This window comes from Opisthocomus hoazin, chromosome 1, assembly GCF_030867145.1.
Source record: "Opisthocomus hoazin isolate bOpiHoa1 chromosome 1, bOpiHoa1.hap1, whole genome shotgun sequence".
NCBI classification, from domain to species: domain Eukaryota; kingdom Metazoa; phylum Chordata; class Aves; order Opisthocomiformes; family Opisthocomidae; genus Opisthocomus; species Opisthocomus hoazin.
In genome coordinates, this window is record NC_134414.1 from 155,335,528 (window position 1) to 155,352,526 (window position 16,999).

Sequence of the window (16,999 nt, forward strand, 5' to 3'; positions counted from 1 at the left end):
CCCCAGGATTGTATTTACTTCGAAAGCTTTTGGGGTAAGCTGAGGTTTTATACCTTCCAGTTTGGAGGTTTGGTCTATTGGTAAATGGCTTCCTTAATTTTCATATTGACTATGCGGTAGTAGACCCACTTAACAGGTGACTCCTACTTCGCACCTCTGAGTACACAATTTGGAGGAACTAGGACTTACAGTCCTGGCACCGATCCAATAATAGGCCCCTAACACAGCAGGTTTCCATTACAGACCCAGCTGGCTTCTTGTTCATATTCATTTACAGCAAAGGTTTGCACAGTAACACATGCAATGGCATTGCCAGTGTTGGAAACAAAATCGTGAGCACCAGTTTATGTATCCTTCAAAATCTGGTTGAACTTTTACCATGCGTTAAGACTAACTGTAAGAGGTTTAGTAGTTGTGTCTAGCCCATTTAACAAATCAATGATCTGACCAGATATAGCTGTTTTCTTAATTGTATGTGGGACAGAAAGCTATGGTCTGATCCTGTTTGTATATTGTGCCTGTCTCAATGACTCAGGCACCCATTACTCTCCAAAGAGATATTTCGGTGACAAAGCCTCTGACTGAGCAAGGCACAAACTTCTTCGTAGGCAAATGGCACTTGTTTCTTCATGCCTTGCTCTTCTCCCTCCCTTTCCTCCACTGTCAGATTTCTTTTACTTTTCTCCCCATTTCACCTATTCTCTGCTTTTTTATCTGCTTATTTTGCTCAAAGGCTCTGTTTCCCTTTCCTTTTTTAGGAGAAACCTATGCAACCTATCGGCAACTTACAGCAGCTTTTTCATGGACTTTCCATTCCAGCACCACTTGGGGTTAGGAAGAGGTAAAACCAGAACCCAGGACCATCTCTGTCGTTTTGAACTAAGAAGACCCAGTATGACCAGTTAACTGAGCAAAAAAACCATAGACTGCAGCCCCAGTGGCACTGGTACGTGAAGAGAACAAGCCCTAGCAAGAGGTTCTTCCAGTCCCCGGGTAAAGCTTTCAGGGAGGTTCCACCAGGGACTGTTCAGTGATATTGTTGGGGGTGGGAGTGGGGGCAATGAGGAGCGTTTGCGTTGCTGCCTGCTGTTTTCTGCAGTAGGAGTCTGCTGCCTGTGTGATGCAGCGCACTCTCCCTGCTGTTGTAGGCAGTTTTGTAGCACCTACAGCGCCTGCTGCTAAACAGAGAAGATGACCTGCTTCAGAAATGGCTGCAGGTAACGGACTGAAAGAGTCCTGAAGAGCAGTCTACAATATTTTCCAAGATCCTGCTAATTGAGAGGCACTACAGATCTTAAATATCATCCCCAGAGTGATATTCCCTGCCTCTGCCCTCCATGTCATAGCCCATGGACGTCCCCAGAGAAATGTTGCACAGAAAACAGGTGCCTGAAAGTCTTTATTTTTTGATAATTTTTGTATGTCCACTTCCAAAACAGCAGAAAATAATGAGAGAAAAAGCAAGTCGCACGGAAGAAGAGCGTCTCAGTTGGCAGCAATAGTTGATTCGATCCAGGAGACGTAATTGCAAACCTTCGTGTAAACCCCGGGATAGCCTTTCTGGGCACATCCAATACCCCAGGAAACGATGCCCTGGAGCTCCCCATCGCAGACTACGGGACCGCCGGAATCGCCCTGCGCACAGAAAGGATGCGGACCGTCAGCGTAAGTGGTGAGCCAGCGATCCCAGACATCACGGACAGTGGAGGGAGCTCGACTGGGCTTTTTCTACACAGAAGGTCTACGCAGGTCTTTTCTGATTACTGCTCCACCCCTGCTGCTACCGTGCCTTGCTTTAGCTCCAAGGGCACCACAGCTAAGGAGGAGTAAGCTGCCTGTTTTGATGGATGTCGTCCTTGGAACATGCTCAGGATACGTGTGTCTCAAACATTATTCTGCCAACTTTTGCCATGCAGATAGGCACAATTCAAGTGCAGAGCACTTGTCAGGTGTGGTGACTTTCCAGACTGCCTGACTCTTGGCATATTCTGTTCTACCTCTGTCTCGTTTTCAGTGAGTCCAAAACTAACATTTGTGTCCTGAGCTCGAAAGTCACCGTGATTGCTGTTGACTCTCTTGTGCAGCTCTCCTCTACTTTGAACAGCCCGAGGTGCCGGCGGTGGCTTAGTCTACTCATGGAGAACTAGGGCAGATGTGTTCGCTGTGTCAGAAAAGGGACAATGACTAACTGAGTGGACAAAACCCTCGCCTCACTCAAGAAGCAACTTCCACCTGAAGTCTGCACTGTTGCTCAGAAACACGACGTTCAGGCATGCCTGTGCAGTGAGTACAGCAGATTCTCTAGTACGAAAGCTTCTTCTACTAGCAAAAGGCAGGAGAGAAACGTGTGGGAAAGGGGAGGCAGACGTTTTACCTGGCAGGAGTCTTTCCCTCCCTCCAGGTATCCCACGCATATCATGTTGCTGGTAATTTGCCCAGGGTAGGCTGAAGAGCACTGGCTTGAGGAGAGTACAGGAGCCTTCAGGCACTGCAAGGTGTCTGGGTAATTAGCTAGAAGAAAATGGAGAGAGATGGTTGATGGTATCTCGGAGTTAATTTCAGAAACTGGAGAAGATCTTTCTTAGCAGAAAAGTATTCACTCCATATCCTGTTTTAGCAGTCATCATTTTTTGTGGGAATAGTAATTGCAAAGTGGATTCCTTGAGTTGAGATGGAACCGGTCCTACCCACAGATCCACCGTTCTGCGCTGCAGCCACGCTAATTTTTCTGATACCTGGAAAATTGCTAGTGCTTGGCACCGTACAGCTGGTAGCACCAGGACACAGAATTTATGGCAGTATGAACATGCTGGTGAACGGCACATGGATGACTGAAGCGATTCCATGCTCGCAACACAGAACAAGAGGAAGGACCTTACAAAGGCTTGCCTTTAAAGCAGCTAAATGGTTACTGTCCTACACGGACCAACCACTCGGAAAGGCCTGTCCCACAGCACTTCTCTGTGCTTGACCCTGTACTGTTGGGAGTCAATAGTGAGGACTGAGGGCGTCTCCCGGGCGCACATGATGCTCTACATCCCCACAGAGTACTCACTGCCACTGCTGAGCGTGTTGCCCCAGCCAGAGATGAGGCATGTGGTGCCTGCGGTCACACAGCTGGTGGGCAGAGCAATCGTCTGGATAGCTCGGCTAAGCGTGGCCGCTTTGGAAAGCTTGATGAGCATAATGTCATTATTCAGCGACGAGGAGCTGTAGCTAGAGTGGCGGATGACTTTAGATGAGCTGATGGTCTGCTCTGACGATTCTGTGAGGGCCAGGTTGTGTTTCCCGAGCTGAACATTGATGCGACTGGAAAAGAGAAGGAATGGCACGTACTTTAGTGCTACTGACAGGTTACGAGGAACCTCCCCGACCTCCCCGTCACCGTATGCGCTCGCTTCAACATCGCTACCATAGTAGCTTTTTCCATGCAGGTTATCTTTCTTGTCCTGCCATAAGTCCTGGAGATCCACACTGAGATCTTACCCATGCCAGGTCATCTCCTATCAGAATGGAGTCACTTACATGTTTGGATCTCACAGCTCAGAATTCCTGCTAAAGTGAACTGGAAGAAAGAAGCAAGTTATGGAAGAATGTAATTTTTGTCACTCACGACTTGTAGCAGTGAGCAGCTGACAGGACCCACTGGCTGCTGATGAGGGAACCTCCACAGAAGTGATAGCCAGAATTCAGGGACACCTGATAGGGGACAGAGTTCTCCGAACAGGTGTAGCCTCCCACGATCTTGTCGTCATCGTCATCAGCGTTGATGGGTAAGGCAACTGGGAGATAAGAAGTGGCATACGTCAACATCTGGCATAAGGAATCTTGTGCCCCTCTGACCGACTGAAGCATCTCACTTGTACGCTCTACTTCTGTAAAAAATCATGGTAGCAGGGGTGGGCAAGCACTTGCCCATAGTCCAAAAGTTCAAAGCAGCTTTAGGACTTCCTGGGCCAGAGGTGTTATCTTCATACTTCCCAGTCCTTAAGAGAGAGACAGTCTTTTTTGGAAGCTAGGGATGCGTTTCAGTATTCCTGCATCAAGAACCCCTGTGAAGGCATTCGTTCCCCATTTTGTGACACAAGCAATTATGAAAAGACAGCAGTCCAAAGAAGTTGCAGTGCTCTGCCTTAAGACGTTTGCAAATTGAAGCTGGACTTCATCTTCCCACAATAGACTGCCTTGGAAATTTGCTCAGAAAAGGAGCTTCCTTAGAAACTACGATCATAGAAGCAAAAACCATACTCACCAGCCACACCAACAAAGGCGAAAAGCAGTATGTACTTCATGATCTCGGCACAGCCTCAAGCCCAGACTGGTGGAGTGGAAGGGTGAGCTGCTAGAAATACATTTTTTGAAATGGCCTTATCTCTAGTCCAAGGTTTTCTCCAGACAAAAAGTACACAGTGGAAAATTTGAAGATCCAAATGTGGGCACTAACCGGCATTGGTAGAAAGTACAAATAAGATATCAGTTAATCGTAAACCTTTCCTAAGGTAGAGAGCTATTTGAAATTATTTCAGAGAATAGCTTGCAATTTAATTTAGCTTGCAATAGCCCAATTCCATTTGGGCTTTGGAACATGTGTAGTTTATTGTCTGTCGCATTCTTATATCCAGTAGCTGTTGAGAGCAACCCTCCAACCCCTTTGAGATTCCGCTGCGCTGATGGTCTCATTCTTCAAATGCACATTTTCTACCAGAAGGTGCATATTGTCGGTGAAGGACAGTCAGATACTATGCATTTATTTGGAAAAAAAAGCACACCAAAACCAAAACTTCACAGTTTTGAGTTGGTTATGTTTACTTTAGCACATTCCTTTTCTTGAGCAACGTCTGTGTGTGTGTGTCTTTTTATCATGGAGAACACATTCTACTCCCACCTAATCCGTGTGATAATATCGGCCTAAGTACCAAAGCATGTTTTCTCTTTAGCTTTGGAATGTTCTATAGAGACTCCTTTTTGCCACAGAACAATTTCAGTAGAACATCGATGTTGGTGGATGTAATGTGTACAAACAAAAATACTGTGAACGCAAATAATGAGATCTTCTGAAATCCTTGCCTGAAAGAGTGATAAGAGCTCTGTCACAACACTGAGTTTTCTAAAACTTGATGAGTTACATGAATAATCGCTTTCCAAGCAGCTGCCAACTTCATCATGTCAGCTCTTGAAAGACTTGGGATAACCTCAAGTGACTGTGAACAGAAGTCATGTTTTGAGATGCTGAAATGGGGCGAGGAATAGGAGTCCTGGGTCACAGTTCCTGTGCTTCTTGTGTTCCTTAGACCCGAATGACAGACTTCTAGTGACCATACCTCACCCAAGTCCCTCTCATTCTCCTATCTGCCTGTCAGGGGCCCCTTCTAGAGGCTCCTGTGACTCCCAGAACTCCACGGTGCATGCCAGCAGGCCAGCTCATGGAGCAAACTGATCTCAAATGAAGACAAATGGGGTGTTTGTGATGCACAACTCAGAGGTCATCCAGCAGACAGACTGCTTCAGAACAGCCCTTCAGGCCTTTCAGTGAGAGCTATGAAGGATGAACAGCCTTCTAAGAATTCACATTGAAATTGGAACACCTCCTCCCACCCGTCCTTCCTTTCTTGGAATGACAAATCCCTACCTGAAATGTAAATACCCTCTTCTACTCAATGCTGCTGAGCATTGCATGGACCCATTGTAAGGTTTTTTTCTCAGATTCTTTCATAAAATACCCTCTGGAGCACATTTCCAGCTGCAAAAATCTTTCTCCTTGAATGCAGCGATGCTGCAGCAGATTACTGGCTGGTCCAGGGACACAGGAAGGAGGACAGGTGAACGGAGGGCAGCTGTGTTGGATATTATCCATGGACAAGCAACGGGAGCTTGCATTTCTAGAAGGTCGCGTTCCAAGTTCAAGTATTTCAGTCAGCTGTATCATCACTGGACTCAGATAAAGTAAATACATTAGTCCAGGCTGACGCAAGATCCTGAGAAAGGCAAACCTGTGAGACCATGGGCTGAGACGGAGAAAGCTTCCCAGGAGCATGAAGCAGAGGAGTTTCTGAGGCCAGTCCTTGTAGATCTCACAGAGCTTGGTGGTGGAGGGACCTTTGATTCTCTCTTCCCAATTGTCTCCTGCCTGGGAGCAGCTGGTACGTTCTCCAAAGCTTCTGATCCTCCAGCTCTCCACAGCTGGGCAAACCTTCTGTCACAGCCTCTTCCCTTTTCCTCTCTGCCTGCGTTTCTCTTTGCCCAATGGCACAGCATGCTGCTTTCCTTCTGTTTCCACCCATGTCAGAGCCTTGGACTCTCAGTCTCCTAGACTTGAGCAGGATGGGAGAGGTCAGGTCAAAGTGACCTGGCAAAGATGTGTGTTAGAAGGTGGGTTTGTCTGACAGTGCTGCTGTGTTGTTCTTGTTCAGGCTGAGATTAGAATCAAGGATGGGTCTTAAATCATGGGAACATTTGCCATGAAGGTTCCTGGTTCTGCAAGGGGCTTGCTCGGGGAATAAAATACCTAGCTTTCCTAGGCAACTTAAAGACTCCTCAGAGCATCTCTTTCCAGATGACTCCTCCTGTGTTCAGGGACTCGGATCTCTCAGAAAGGATCCCCAGCTAGAGATCCCCTCTGCCTTCCTTCCCTTACAGCTTGTTCCTGTATTGCTTGGATAAATCTTCAGATATGATCCAGAGAGCAACGGATTATGATGCACATTTCCTTTCTCAGCCTTTGAGTGAAATTTCCGTGGGTCCTGGGAATTCTCCAGCTGCCTGGATAGATATTTTTTTCCTGCCCTCCTCTTTCTTTCTTGTCCAAAGCACAGAACCCAGGCATCTAGGGAGGTGTGTGGCCAAGGGAGGCTGTGGTGCCTAAGATACAGTGTCCAGTTTTGGTGGAGAAGGGACTGGGAAACCAGGAGAGGGAGAGGCAGAGGGAGGGGGAGAGGGAAGGAGAAAGGGAGAGGCTTTGGGGTGCTTAAAGACTGTCTCCAGGGAGAGTGGAGGGAGCTGAGGTGGGTCATTGTAGCCCAGAGGGTCCAAGAGGAGCCAGGATCAACTCAAGAGACACCAGAGCTGAGTTATTCTGAGGGATGGAGTAAAGATCAGCAGGCAAAAATCAGGTCCCAGGGGATAAGGTTGAACCAAATACAAAAACCCCACTGCAAGACTGCGACCTGCCAACGGTCCTTTCCCAGCTGCACCTCTGACCGCCCAGCTCTTCCCACGTTTCAGAAGTGAGGTTCCCCACCCACTCCAGGTATGATGGAGCTGTCTGAAACCAAATGGAGGGACAGATAGTCTCCAATAGTCACGGAAATCTGACCTTCTCCGTAGCCATTCTGGGTGACAGAAAGATGTGTTGTTGATCTGAGGCCATGGGACAGAGGGAGTGAAAAATCATGGGGCTTTCATTAGACCACTCTGTTGGAAGTGGCATAGGCCTGTTCATGGATCCTGTATTCCTGGGTAACATATCCCTGAATCCCATGATCCCTGCATTCCATGTTCCTGGGTCCTCTCTCCATGTCTCAGGTCCTGTGTCTCTAGGGTCCCTGGACCTGAAGTATCATGCTTGCTTTTCAGGTTTCCAGTTCCAGTTCCCTAGTCCGATGACTTCAGTCCCCTTCCACCAGAAGCTCAACTTCTTCACAGAATAGCTTTTCCAGGGGCTATTTTTCTTTTCTGAAGAGGTGTGGAGGAGTCAGCTGTATTCTCCAAGCATTTTCTGGCTTAGTTCTGTTTGTGGAGATACCTTGATCCTGGCTAATATTACCCCAAGCAGAAACTCCATGTCAACTTACATGACTGCTGTAGAAGCTGCCAGATCCTCCGATTTTGCCATTGAAACTATGGACAGTCTGCTGGTGAAAGAGTATAGGGTTGCAGCAGGGGAACCAAAATCTCAAGAAAACAGATAACCAGCTGTGGGAGATCTGCAGTCCCCAGCTCCCAGGAATGCCAATGCACTGGATGGACCTACCCCATGTTCAGTGCTTCCCTAGGATGTGGAGGATCTTGACCTTCCCCCAGAGAGCTCCAATCTCCCCCTAAACCTCTGCCCTGGTACCAGAGTCTTTTAAAATAGTTTTTGGTCTCTTTTGACACATTTTCTGCTCATCTTCCTCGTTGCTGTAGAGCTATGACATCTGCCTCCATCTGCAGAAATCCTGTCCAACAATCCCATTGTAGCCCTATACCCTCTCATTTTTGAAAGTTGTTGACTCCCATTTTTTCAGGGACCTCATTTCCCCTTGAGCCAAGGGTATTAGAGGTCATGACCACATGGAGTCCACCGCTGCTCACCCCATTGCTGCTGAAGCTGTGATCACCCTTGCTGTTCTAACTGATGCTGCCAGCATTCTGAAAGAAGTTTGGCTGAGTCCTTGGCTGAGTCTTCCTGAAAGCCAAAACCCACCTCCTTACGCACTTGTGTGAGACAGATGCCATTTTCCACGTTCTTCTCCAACTAAATCTCAAACAGAAGTTACTCAGAGGAAAATTAAACCCATCCCTGCCGAAACTAGGACACCCTCTCACCAGTTCTACTGGGCGAGGGCTGGAGGGAGCCCTGTACACACACACAAACACACATGCGCACATACACCTTTGCACACCCATGTGTGCACACACACACATTGACCCCTCATGTACCTCCCATCCTCATCACAGTGACCATTGCACCAGCCTGGGGCACTTCCAGTACTCAAAGCTGGGTGTGACCGTCCCGGCTGGAGTGGGCAAAGGCTCTGGAAGCTGAGCATCTCCTGTCCCTGCCGTCCCTCTGTGGAGGAAAGAGGGCTGGGGAAAGCAGTCAGGAAAGGGGGTGTTCGACTGATTTGTTTCAAGGCCCTCCTTATCCCAAGAGAAGAGGTGTTATGGGGAGGGACAGCATGGGGCAGATGAGAACTCATCTCACTCTTTCCTTTGGGATGTTCAGGAACATTCCCAGCGCTGCTGCAGAGAGGAAGGGAAACTCACTGCTGTGGGATTCACAGCTCCCTGCAGGAGGGCACCCTAAAGCTGCAGGTGCTGTTTTGCTCTTCACAAGAAGGGATGGAGGAAGAGCTGCTCTGCAAAAGCCACAAGAGCCCTCAGAAGAGAGAATGCTTGGGCTGTTGTGGTGTCTTTCCTGGCCACCGGAAAGACAGGGTACTGCATGGAGGAAAAGGGCCCTCACACAGCCAGGGGTCAAAAAGCAAAACTAAAAATCTCGAACAAATGAACCATCTCTGGCAGGTGAAGAGAGGGAAAGTGCAGGGGAAAGCGCAAGGGATCTATATGTGTCCTTCATACCTCATTCCTCCAGCTCTAAAGAACTTCAGAAGGAGAGGGAGAAGGACAACTCTCTGCATTCCTCTGCCACGGACACACTTAGAGTCCCATATCACCTCAGCACAGTACTGTCCACGCAACCCCCTTCTCCCCATCCCCGTCCCCCCTGCATCTCGGTAGGGTTTATGCTTTCCTGTGAGTGCGTGCGTCATTCCCCAGTGTTCCCAGCCAGCCAATCCTTGCTCACATTTCATGCCCTGCCCAACCCCAACACGTCTCATCCTCACTCAGTGCTTCCTCTTCACTTCTCTCTGGGCAGCTACAAAAGGCACCTCCCTCAAAGGACAGGGGCTTTTTCCCCATGGTTCCCTGCTGGTTCTTTGTGGCCATGCTGTCCGCCATGGGTAAGTGAACTCCACTCACCCCTGAGCACCGACACCGATTGCCCTGCTGCTGTCCCAGCTGCGCAGCCAGTTGCTGGCAGTGCTCCGTTCCCCAAAGGTTCCAGTGCTGAGGACGGGCAATGAAGGAGGTGGGCAGGGATCCCTGAATCTCCAGCAATGGCTGTCTGTTTTCCTCCTGTGCACAGCCCCCAAATGGTTCCTTTGCTGGACACAAACTGCCCACGAATGGTTCTTGCCTATTGGGGAGAGATTGGAAACTCACCTGCTGATCTGAAGAGCTCTCCTCTCAATTCTGCTGTTCCCTACTCTGTCCTGTTCCTTCTGACCCTCTTCTATGCCAACTCACAGTGTCTATTGCATGTTTCTCCATTTTGTCGTTATCCTCACTGCTTCTCCTTTTCCCTTCCAGTGTTGGCTCTGGAACAGTCCCCAGACATGGTCATACGACAAGGCGAGTCCGTGAGTCTCAGCTGCTCCAAGATGCAATATTCCACATCAACTATGTACTGGTACAAGCTGCCTTTGGGGAAGGACTCCAGGCTGATCCTAGTGGCTTCTGCGCTTCCTGGTACTAAAACAGATGTTGAGGAGGATTTCCGAAGCCGTGTGAAGGGCAGTGAGATACAAGGAGACGGGATGACCCTCTCGATAGAGCATGCCTTTCTCAACGACTCTGGCACCTATTACTGTGCGGAGAGTGAAGCACAGTGGCAAGGCTGCCGAGGGAGCTGAGCGCAAACCCCCTGCACCAAAGGGACCCGCTCTCCTCCTCGTCGCTGCTGCCCAAGGCAGGACGATGCCTTTCCACTCATTACCTCCTCTGCTTCCTTGTCTTCCCTTCCTCCTCCTCTCAGGCTCTGTGAGTTCATTTCTCCTGCTTTCTCTCCTTGCTGCCCCACTCCTCCTTGCCTCCCTCTTTAACTCTCATTTACGTTGCACTCGCTTCCGTCAGCCCTCTTCCCCTCTCTGCCTCCCTTTCTCTCCCCACTGCTGCTTTCTGTCTCTCCTCAATCTTTACTCCGCAGACTTCCTGTCATTTAGTTCCAGCTGGCCCTGCTCAGCACTCTCGCTGCCAAAGAAAAAGGATGATTGCCTGAGAAGGTCTTGGTGCACCTTGGTCAGCTTGTGCACTTGGGGAAGCTGAAGCCAGAGTGGGATCTTCCAAAAACACAGGGTGTAGGGGCTCATAGTGTTTACCGTGATTCAGCCCCTGCGAGGCATGGGCAGAGCTGCTGCAATCCCTGGCAAGGCATGGAGCACGGTGCATGAGAGCACTGACCCCTAGCCTGTGCCATCTCTTAAGCCTCAAGTGCTGTCACTCCTCTTGAAGGTGAGGTGAGAACTGAGGTATCCAGGCCCATAAACTCATGGGGATAGAGAATGCAGGGTTTCTTCCCCTCCCCTTGACAGGAGTAGGTGGGGAGATGTGCCCTCTGAGCAGAGAAGCAAGAGGAGGAGGCAGAAGAGAAAAAGGAGGAGAGAAGGAAGAGGAAAAGGAAGAGGAAGAGTAGAAATAGAAGGAGGAGGAGGAAGCAGAGGCGGAGCCACAGAAATGGTGTGTGTATAACGGATCACAGCAGGGTGTGTGTGTACAGGCAGTGTGTTTAATGACGTTTATGCGTGTAGACCTGGAATGAGTGTGTATGAAACTCTGAGTACACAGGAGTGTGAATGTGTGTGTGCGTGCATGACGTGGTGTGCATGTGCAGTGATGGCTGTGCATACACAGCCACCTGTGTGTCCATTTGTCCATGTCCCCTCTACCCCCAAACATGATTTCCGTGACAAGGCTTTCCTCTCGGTGTCCCGCTGCATCAGGGAGGGACGGGCAGCAGGTCCAGGGCCTGAGAGTGAGATGCACTTCTCTGGAAACCAGGAACCCTGGAGATCTCAGGTAACCAGCAGTGGAAGGATAGGGGGTGAGAATCGTTGTCACTGGGAAGAAGCTTACTAGGGGCAGGGTGGAGGAGAAGCTGACTGGCTGTGCACGGTCACATCTGATGCCCAGGGGAGGGGGGGTCTCATTTCTGTCAGTCTCTGGGGCATGATGCACAGCCTGCAGGCAGAGGGGTCCAGAGGAGATCGAGTGCCTGAACGCTGGGGTCGTCTTCCTTTCTGTGGGGAGATTTCAGGTCCTAGAGGAATAGAAGTGAGGGCATGCAGGAGCAGCTCAGGTGTACAAACTGTCATGGAGCGATTAAAGCCCCATGCGTGAGGAATTAATGGTCTTGCTTTTGTGATAATTGTGCCTGATACAGAAGCAGGGAAGGTGCTTTCCTGATGTCGAAAGCCTTCCCCTGGGTCAGAGCCCACTGCCATGGACACCACCTGTGTCCTCTGTGTGTCCTGCCAAGGACAATAGTGACTAACAGCCATGAATGAAATGTCTCCAAATGAAAGCCGAGAGCAGAACCCAGGTGTCTGTCTTCTCTATACCTCCTTCCCTTTCTGTATCACCGTGGTTATCTGCTCCACGCGCAGAGCCAGAAGGAATCCAGATGTTGGAGCTGCTGTTCCTTTTATGCCCAGCCCCATACATTTTTCCTGATGGAGAGGCGATGCACATGATTTGAGGCAGAGTGCAGGTAAGCTTCCCATTTAATGTGCAGGGCAGTTTCTTTGCCCCATAAATAAACTCCAGGAAAGAGAATGCACGGTTGGACTGGTGCAGTTAAGATTTTGACCACGAGGTAGCACCAGTAACTGCTGAGAGAGCAGGACTCTCTGTGGCTCTGTGTAACCATACAGTGCCCTCCAGGGAAAAGTAGGCGGCTGGGCCACTACCCCTGGTTCCAATCTTCAGGCACTCCTACTCCAGGAGTAGCCTGCGAAAGCCAGCATCGAGTCAGCCCTTCCCACTCCCAGATCCACAAAATCCTCAGAGAAAAGAAGAGAAATAAGCACTTGTCCTGGGTTCAGCTAGGATAGGGTTAATTTTCACAAGAAGCCAAGAGGGAACAGAACCAGGAAGGCTGACCCAAACTATCCAAAAAAATGGGGTATTCAATACCAGGTGAAGTCATGCTCACTTTGGAGGGGGGAGCTGTCCTGCGAGAGGTGAATCACGGCCCCATTGCGTGCTGGGCATGGGGCGGTAAGACAGAGTTACCCAGTGTCTTCCCTTGTTTTTGTGTATTCTTCTTATCAGTACTGTTGTTGTTACTGATTTCTTCCTTTACATTCTGTTCAACTGTCCTTATCCTGACCAAGAAGTTTTGCCTTTGTCTGCCCATACTCCTCCCCTCCCAACCCAACCAGGGTTGAAGGGTGGTAGATGGGTGCTGCGGTCCTTTGTTGCCAGCCAGGGATAAACTGTGACAGTCGTTCCTGGCGCCCAGCGTGGGGCTAGGGTAATGGCAGGGCTGACCAGAGTGCGCTAAAACAACTTTGTTGTAATTTGTTCTACGCATTTATTTTACTAATTAAATGGTCGCTGGTAAAAACGATGCTTTCTTTGGTCACATGGCTGTGGTATGTAAACCCTTACTTGCAGTATGTATTCACTGCGGTGATGTTCGTCACCTCTCGTAAAAGGGTCAGTGTTACCATTTTGCTGTACTGTGTGATATCGAATTATGAAGACATCGCTGGCCGTGAGGTTAGGCTTGTGTTTGTGTGCAATAACGCGGTCATTGCCATATCTCGGATGCTATGTCCCAGAATTTATTAATAATCAAACCGAATCTGTGGGCAAAACCGGAGTGGATACTTTCCCCCCCTCTTTCACCCCTCCTCTCTCCTTCAGCCTATTCATAACAGCTTTTGAGAATTTTGAGTGTTCATGCGATGTTCAAGCCAGCATGCTCCTATCGCTATGTCTCCTGAATATGTTTCAGATCTTGTTTAGGATTAAACAACGAGATGAAATATTGACCAGAGATCTGCCCTGAGGCTGGATAGCTGTGTGTGGCTGGGTGCGTAGGACAGCATGGGCAAGTATCTAGGAGAGTGGGCACCTCCAGCGTTTTTGAACCTCAACCGTGAACAAGTGCAGAATCCTGACACACTAGTGTACTATTTGGAAAAAGCATGCTGCGACCCTGGCAATTCCAGAGAGACACAAATCACTGCAGCAGGCAGGGGTCTGGATACCCCAGCCCCCCAACAAGTGCCTCAGTATCCCCAGGCCCCACAGTGGGCACAGTGACTGCTCCAGCCCCCGTGACAGGCCCTGCAGTTAAACCTGAAAACCAACCCCTGCCAGTATCAGTAGCCCCTAGACAGAAAAAGAAATACAGAAAAAAATCAGCTCGCGCAGTAAGGGATGGACCAGTATCTCAGCTATTAGAAGTAAGCGTTTCTCTGCATGAGAGGGCATGTAGAGGGTACACACCAACAAATGGAGTAAGATCGAGGGACCTGCACAGAAGATCCAGTTTTTAGGAATACAATGGCAGGATGTGCCTCATCAGATCCCAGTGGATGTGATCAACATAATATCAGCTATGTCTCCACCGACTAGCAAAAAGGAAACAGAGGCTTTCTTAGGTGTTGTGGGTTTTTGGAGGATGCATGTACCAAATCACAATCAGATCGTAAGCCCTCTCTATCAAGTGACCTGGAAGAAGAATGTTTTGAATAGGGCCATGACCAAACAGAAGTATTTGAACAAATTAAACGGGAGATAGTTCCGTGCAGTATCCCTTGGGCCTATTCAGTCAGGACAAGATGTTCAAAATGTGCTCTACACCGCAGTCGGGGAGAATGGCCCTACCTGGAGTTTGTGTCAGAAAGAACCAGGGGAGACTCGAGGTCGACCCCTTGGGTTTGGAGTCGGGGATACAGAGGATCCAGGGCCTGTTGTACTCCAACTGACAAAGAGACACTGGCGTCATATGAAGGAGTATGAGCTGCTTCAGAAGAGATGGGAACTGAAGCACAGCTCCTCTTAGCAAACCGACTGCCGGTCCTGGTTTGGATGTTCAAAGAGAGGGTCCCCTCTATGCATCACGCCACTGACTCTGCATGGAGTAAGTGGGTCCTTAATACCTCATTCCTCCAGATCTCAAGGACTTCAGAAGGAGAAGGGGAACTCTCAGCATTCCTCGGCCCTGCACACACTCAGCCTCCCATGCCACCTCAGCACAGCTCTGTCCATGAAACCCCCTTCTCCTCTCCCCATCCCCATCACCCCCTGCATCTCGGCAGGGTTTATGCTTTCCTGTGAGTGCGTGCGTCATTCCCCAGTGTTCCCAGCCAGCCAATCCTTGCTCACATTTCATGCCCTGCCCAACCCCAACACGTCTCATCCTCACTCAGTGCTTCCTCTTCACTTCTCTCTGGGCAGATACAAAAGGCACCTCCCTCAAAGGACAGGGGCTTTTTCCCCATGGTTCCCCGCTGGTTCTTTGTGGCCACGCTGTCCGCCATGGGTAAGTGAACTCCACTCACCCCTGAGCACCGACACCGATTGCCCTGCTGCTGTCCCAGCTGCGCAGCCAGTTGCTGGCAGTGCTCCGTTCCCCAAAGGTTCCTGTGCTGAGGACGGGCAATGAAGGAGGTGGGCAGGGATCTCTGAATCTCTGGCAGTGGCTGTCTGTTTTCCTCCTGTGCACAGCCCCCAAGTGGTTCCTTTGCTGGACACAAACTGCCCACGAATGGTTCTTGCCTATTGGGGAGAGATTGGAAACTCACCTGCTGCTCTGAAGGGCTGTGCCATTCGTTCCGCTTCTTCCTAGACTGTGGTATTCCTTCTGACCCTCTTCTCTGCCAACTCACAGTGTCTGTTGCATGTTTCACCATTTTGTCGTCCTCCTTAATGCTCCTCCTTTTCCCTTCCAGCGTTGGCTCTGGAACAGTCCCCAGACACGGTCATACGACAAGGCGAGTCCGTGAGTCTCAGCTGCTCCAAGAAGAAATCCACCAACACTTATATGTGCTGGTACAAGCTGCCTTTGGAGAAGGACTCCAGGCTGATCCTAGTGGCTTCTGCATTTGAAGGTGCCAAAGCAACTGTTGAGGAGGATTTCCGAAGCCGTGTGAAGGGCAGTGAGATACAAGGAGATGGGATGACCCTCTCGATAGAGCACGCCTTTCTCAACGACTCTGGCACGTATTACTGTGCGGAGAGTGAAGCACAGTGGCAAGGCTGCCGAGGGAGCTGAGCGCAAACCCCCTGCACCAAAGGGACCCGCTCTCCTCCTCGTCGCTGCTGCCCAAGGCAGGACGATGCCTTTCCACTCATTACCTCCTCTGCTTCCTAGCCTTCCCTTCCTCCTCCTCTCAGGCTCTGTGAGTTCATTTCTCCTGCTTTCTCTCCTTGCCGCCCCACTCCTCGTTGCCTCCCTCTTTAACTCTCATTTACGTTGCACTCACTTCCGTCAGCCCTCTTCCCCTCTCTGCCTCCCTTTCTCTCCCCACTGCTGCTTTCTCTCTCTCCTCAATCTGCACTCTCATTTAACTCCACCCAGAGTGGCTGTTATCAACATTCTTCTCCTATTAAATACAAAACACAGCAGCTACTGGGAGGAAAAATTAAACCCATCCTAGCTGAAACCAGGACACCCTCTCATCAGCTCTGCTGGGCCAGGGCTGGAAGGAGCCCTGCACACACACACACACACACACACACACACACGCATGCACACAACACACAACTCCACATGTGCACACACACACACTCTGACCCCTCACGTACCTCCCATCCTCATCACAGTGACCATTGCACCAGCCTGGGGCACTTCCAGTACTCAAACCTGGGTGTGACCGGCCCGGCTGGGGTGGGCAAAGGCTCTGGAAGCTGAGCATCTCCTGTCACTGCCGTCCCTCTGTGGAGGAAAGAGGGCTGGGGAAAGCAGCCAGGAAAGGGGGTCCTGGCTCATGGGAGGTCCTGCCCTCCTGGTCCCAGGAGCAGAGCTGTTACGGGGAGGGACAGCCTGGGGCAGATGAGACCCCATCCCAATCTTTCCTTTGGGATGTTCAGGAACATTTCCAGCGCTGCTGCAGAGAGGAAGAGAAACTCACTGCTGTGGGAATCACAGCTCCCTGCAGGAGGGCACCCTAAAGCTGCAGGTGCTGTTTTCTCTGCAGAAGAAGGGATGGAGGAAGAGGTGCTCTGCAAATCCCACGAGAGCCCTCAGCAGGCAGAATGCTTGGGCTGTTGTGGTGTCTTTCCTGGCCACTGGAAAGACACGGTACTGCATGGAGGAAAACGGCCCTCATAGCCAGGGGAAAAAAGCAAAACCAAAAATCTCGAACAAATGAACCATCTCTGGCAGGTGGAGAGAGGGAAAGTGCAGGGGAAAGCTCAACGGACCTATATGTGTCCTTCATACTTCATTCCTCCAGCTCTAAAGAACTTCAGAAGGAGAGGGAGAAGGACAACTCTCTGCATT

At 50.0% G+C, this 16,999-nt stretch overlaps 1 protein-coding gene and 1 gene segment (V, D, J or C); one reads left to right on the forward strand and one right to left on the reverse strand.

Moving 5' to 3' along the window:
* Positions 1–1,396: 1,396 nt before the first annotated feature.
* Positions 1,397–15,454, reverse strand: LOC104328712 (trypsin I-P1). Of its 2 annotated transcripts, XM_075442691.1 has the most exons (5): positions 15,300–15,454; positions 3,614–3,782; positions 3,056–3,309; positions 2,375–2,511; positions 1,397–1,635 (listed from the first exon to the last, which is right to left on the reverse strand). In XM_075442691.1, the coding sequence occupies exons 1-5, from the start codon at positions 15,322–15,324 to the stop codon at positions 1,486–1,488; spliced, it is 735 nt and encodes a 244-aa protein (XP_075298806.1). In that variant the 5' UTR covers positions 15,325–15,454; the 3' UTR covers positions 1,397–1,485. The 2 variants fall into 2 exon arrangements, with proteins under 2 accessions (XP_075298806.1, XP_075298799.1); XM_075442684.1 differs by lacking the exon at positions 15,300–15,454 and having other exon boundaries at positions 3,614–4,281.
* LOC142364100 (T cell receptor alpha variable 38-1-like) lies at positions 14,973–15,789 on the forward strand. The segment is given in 2 exon segments: positions 14,973–15,037; positions 15,447–15,789. Coding segments are annotated over 2 exon segments (366 nt in total).
* The last annotated feature ends 1,210 nt before the right edge of the window (positions 15,790–16,999 follow it).

Excerpts from the sequence above, each read along its gene's own strand:
- LOC104328712 (XM_075442684.1), bottom strand. The coding sequence starts at position 3,855 with ATGCTTCAGTCGGTCAGAGGGGCACAAGATTCCTTATGCCAGATGTTG. Across the intron at positions 3,310-3,613 it reads GCTGCTCACTGCTACAAGTC|TCGCATCAATGTTCAGCTCG; the intron begins GTGAGTGACAAA and ends TCTCTTTTCCAG. Across the intron at positions 1,636-2,374 it reads GAGGGAAAGACTCCTGCCAG|GGCGATTCCGGCGGTCCCGT; the intron begins GTAAAACGTCTG and ends TTCTGTGCGCAG.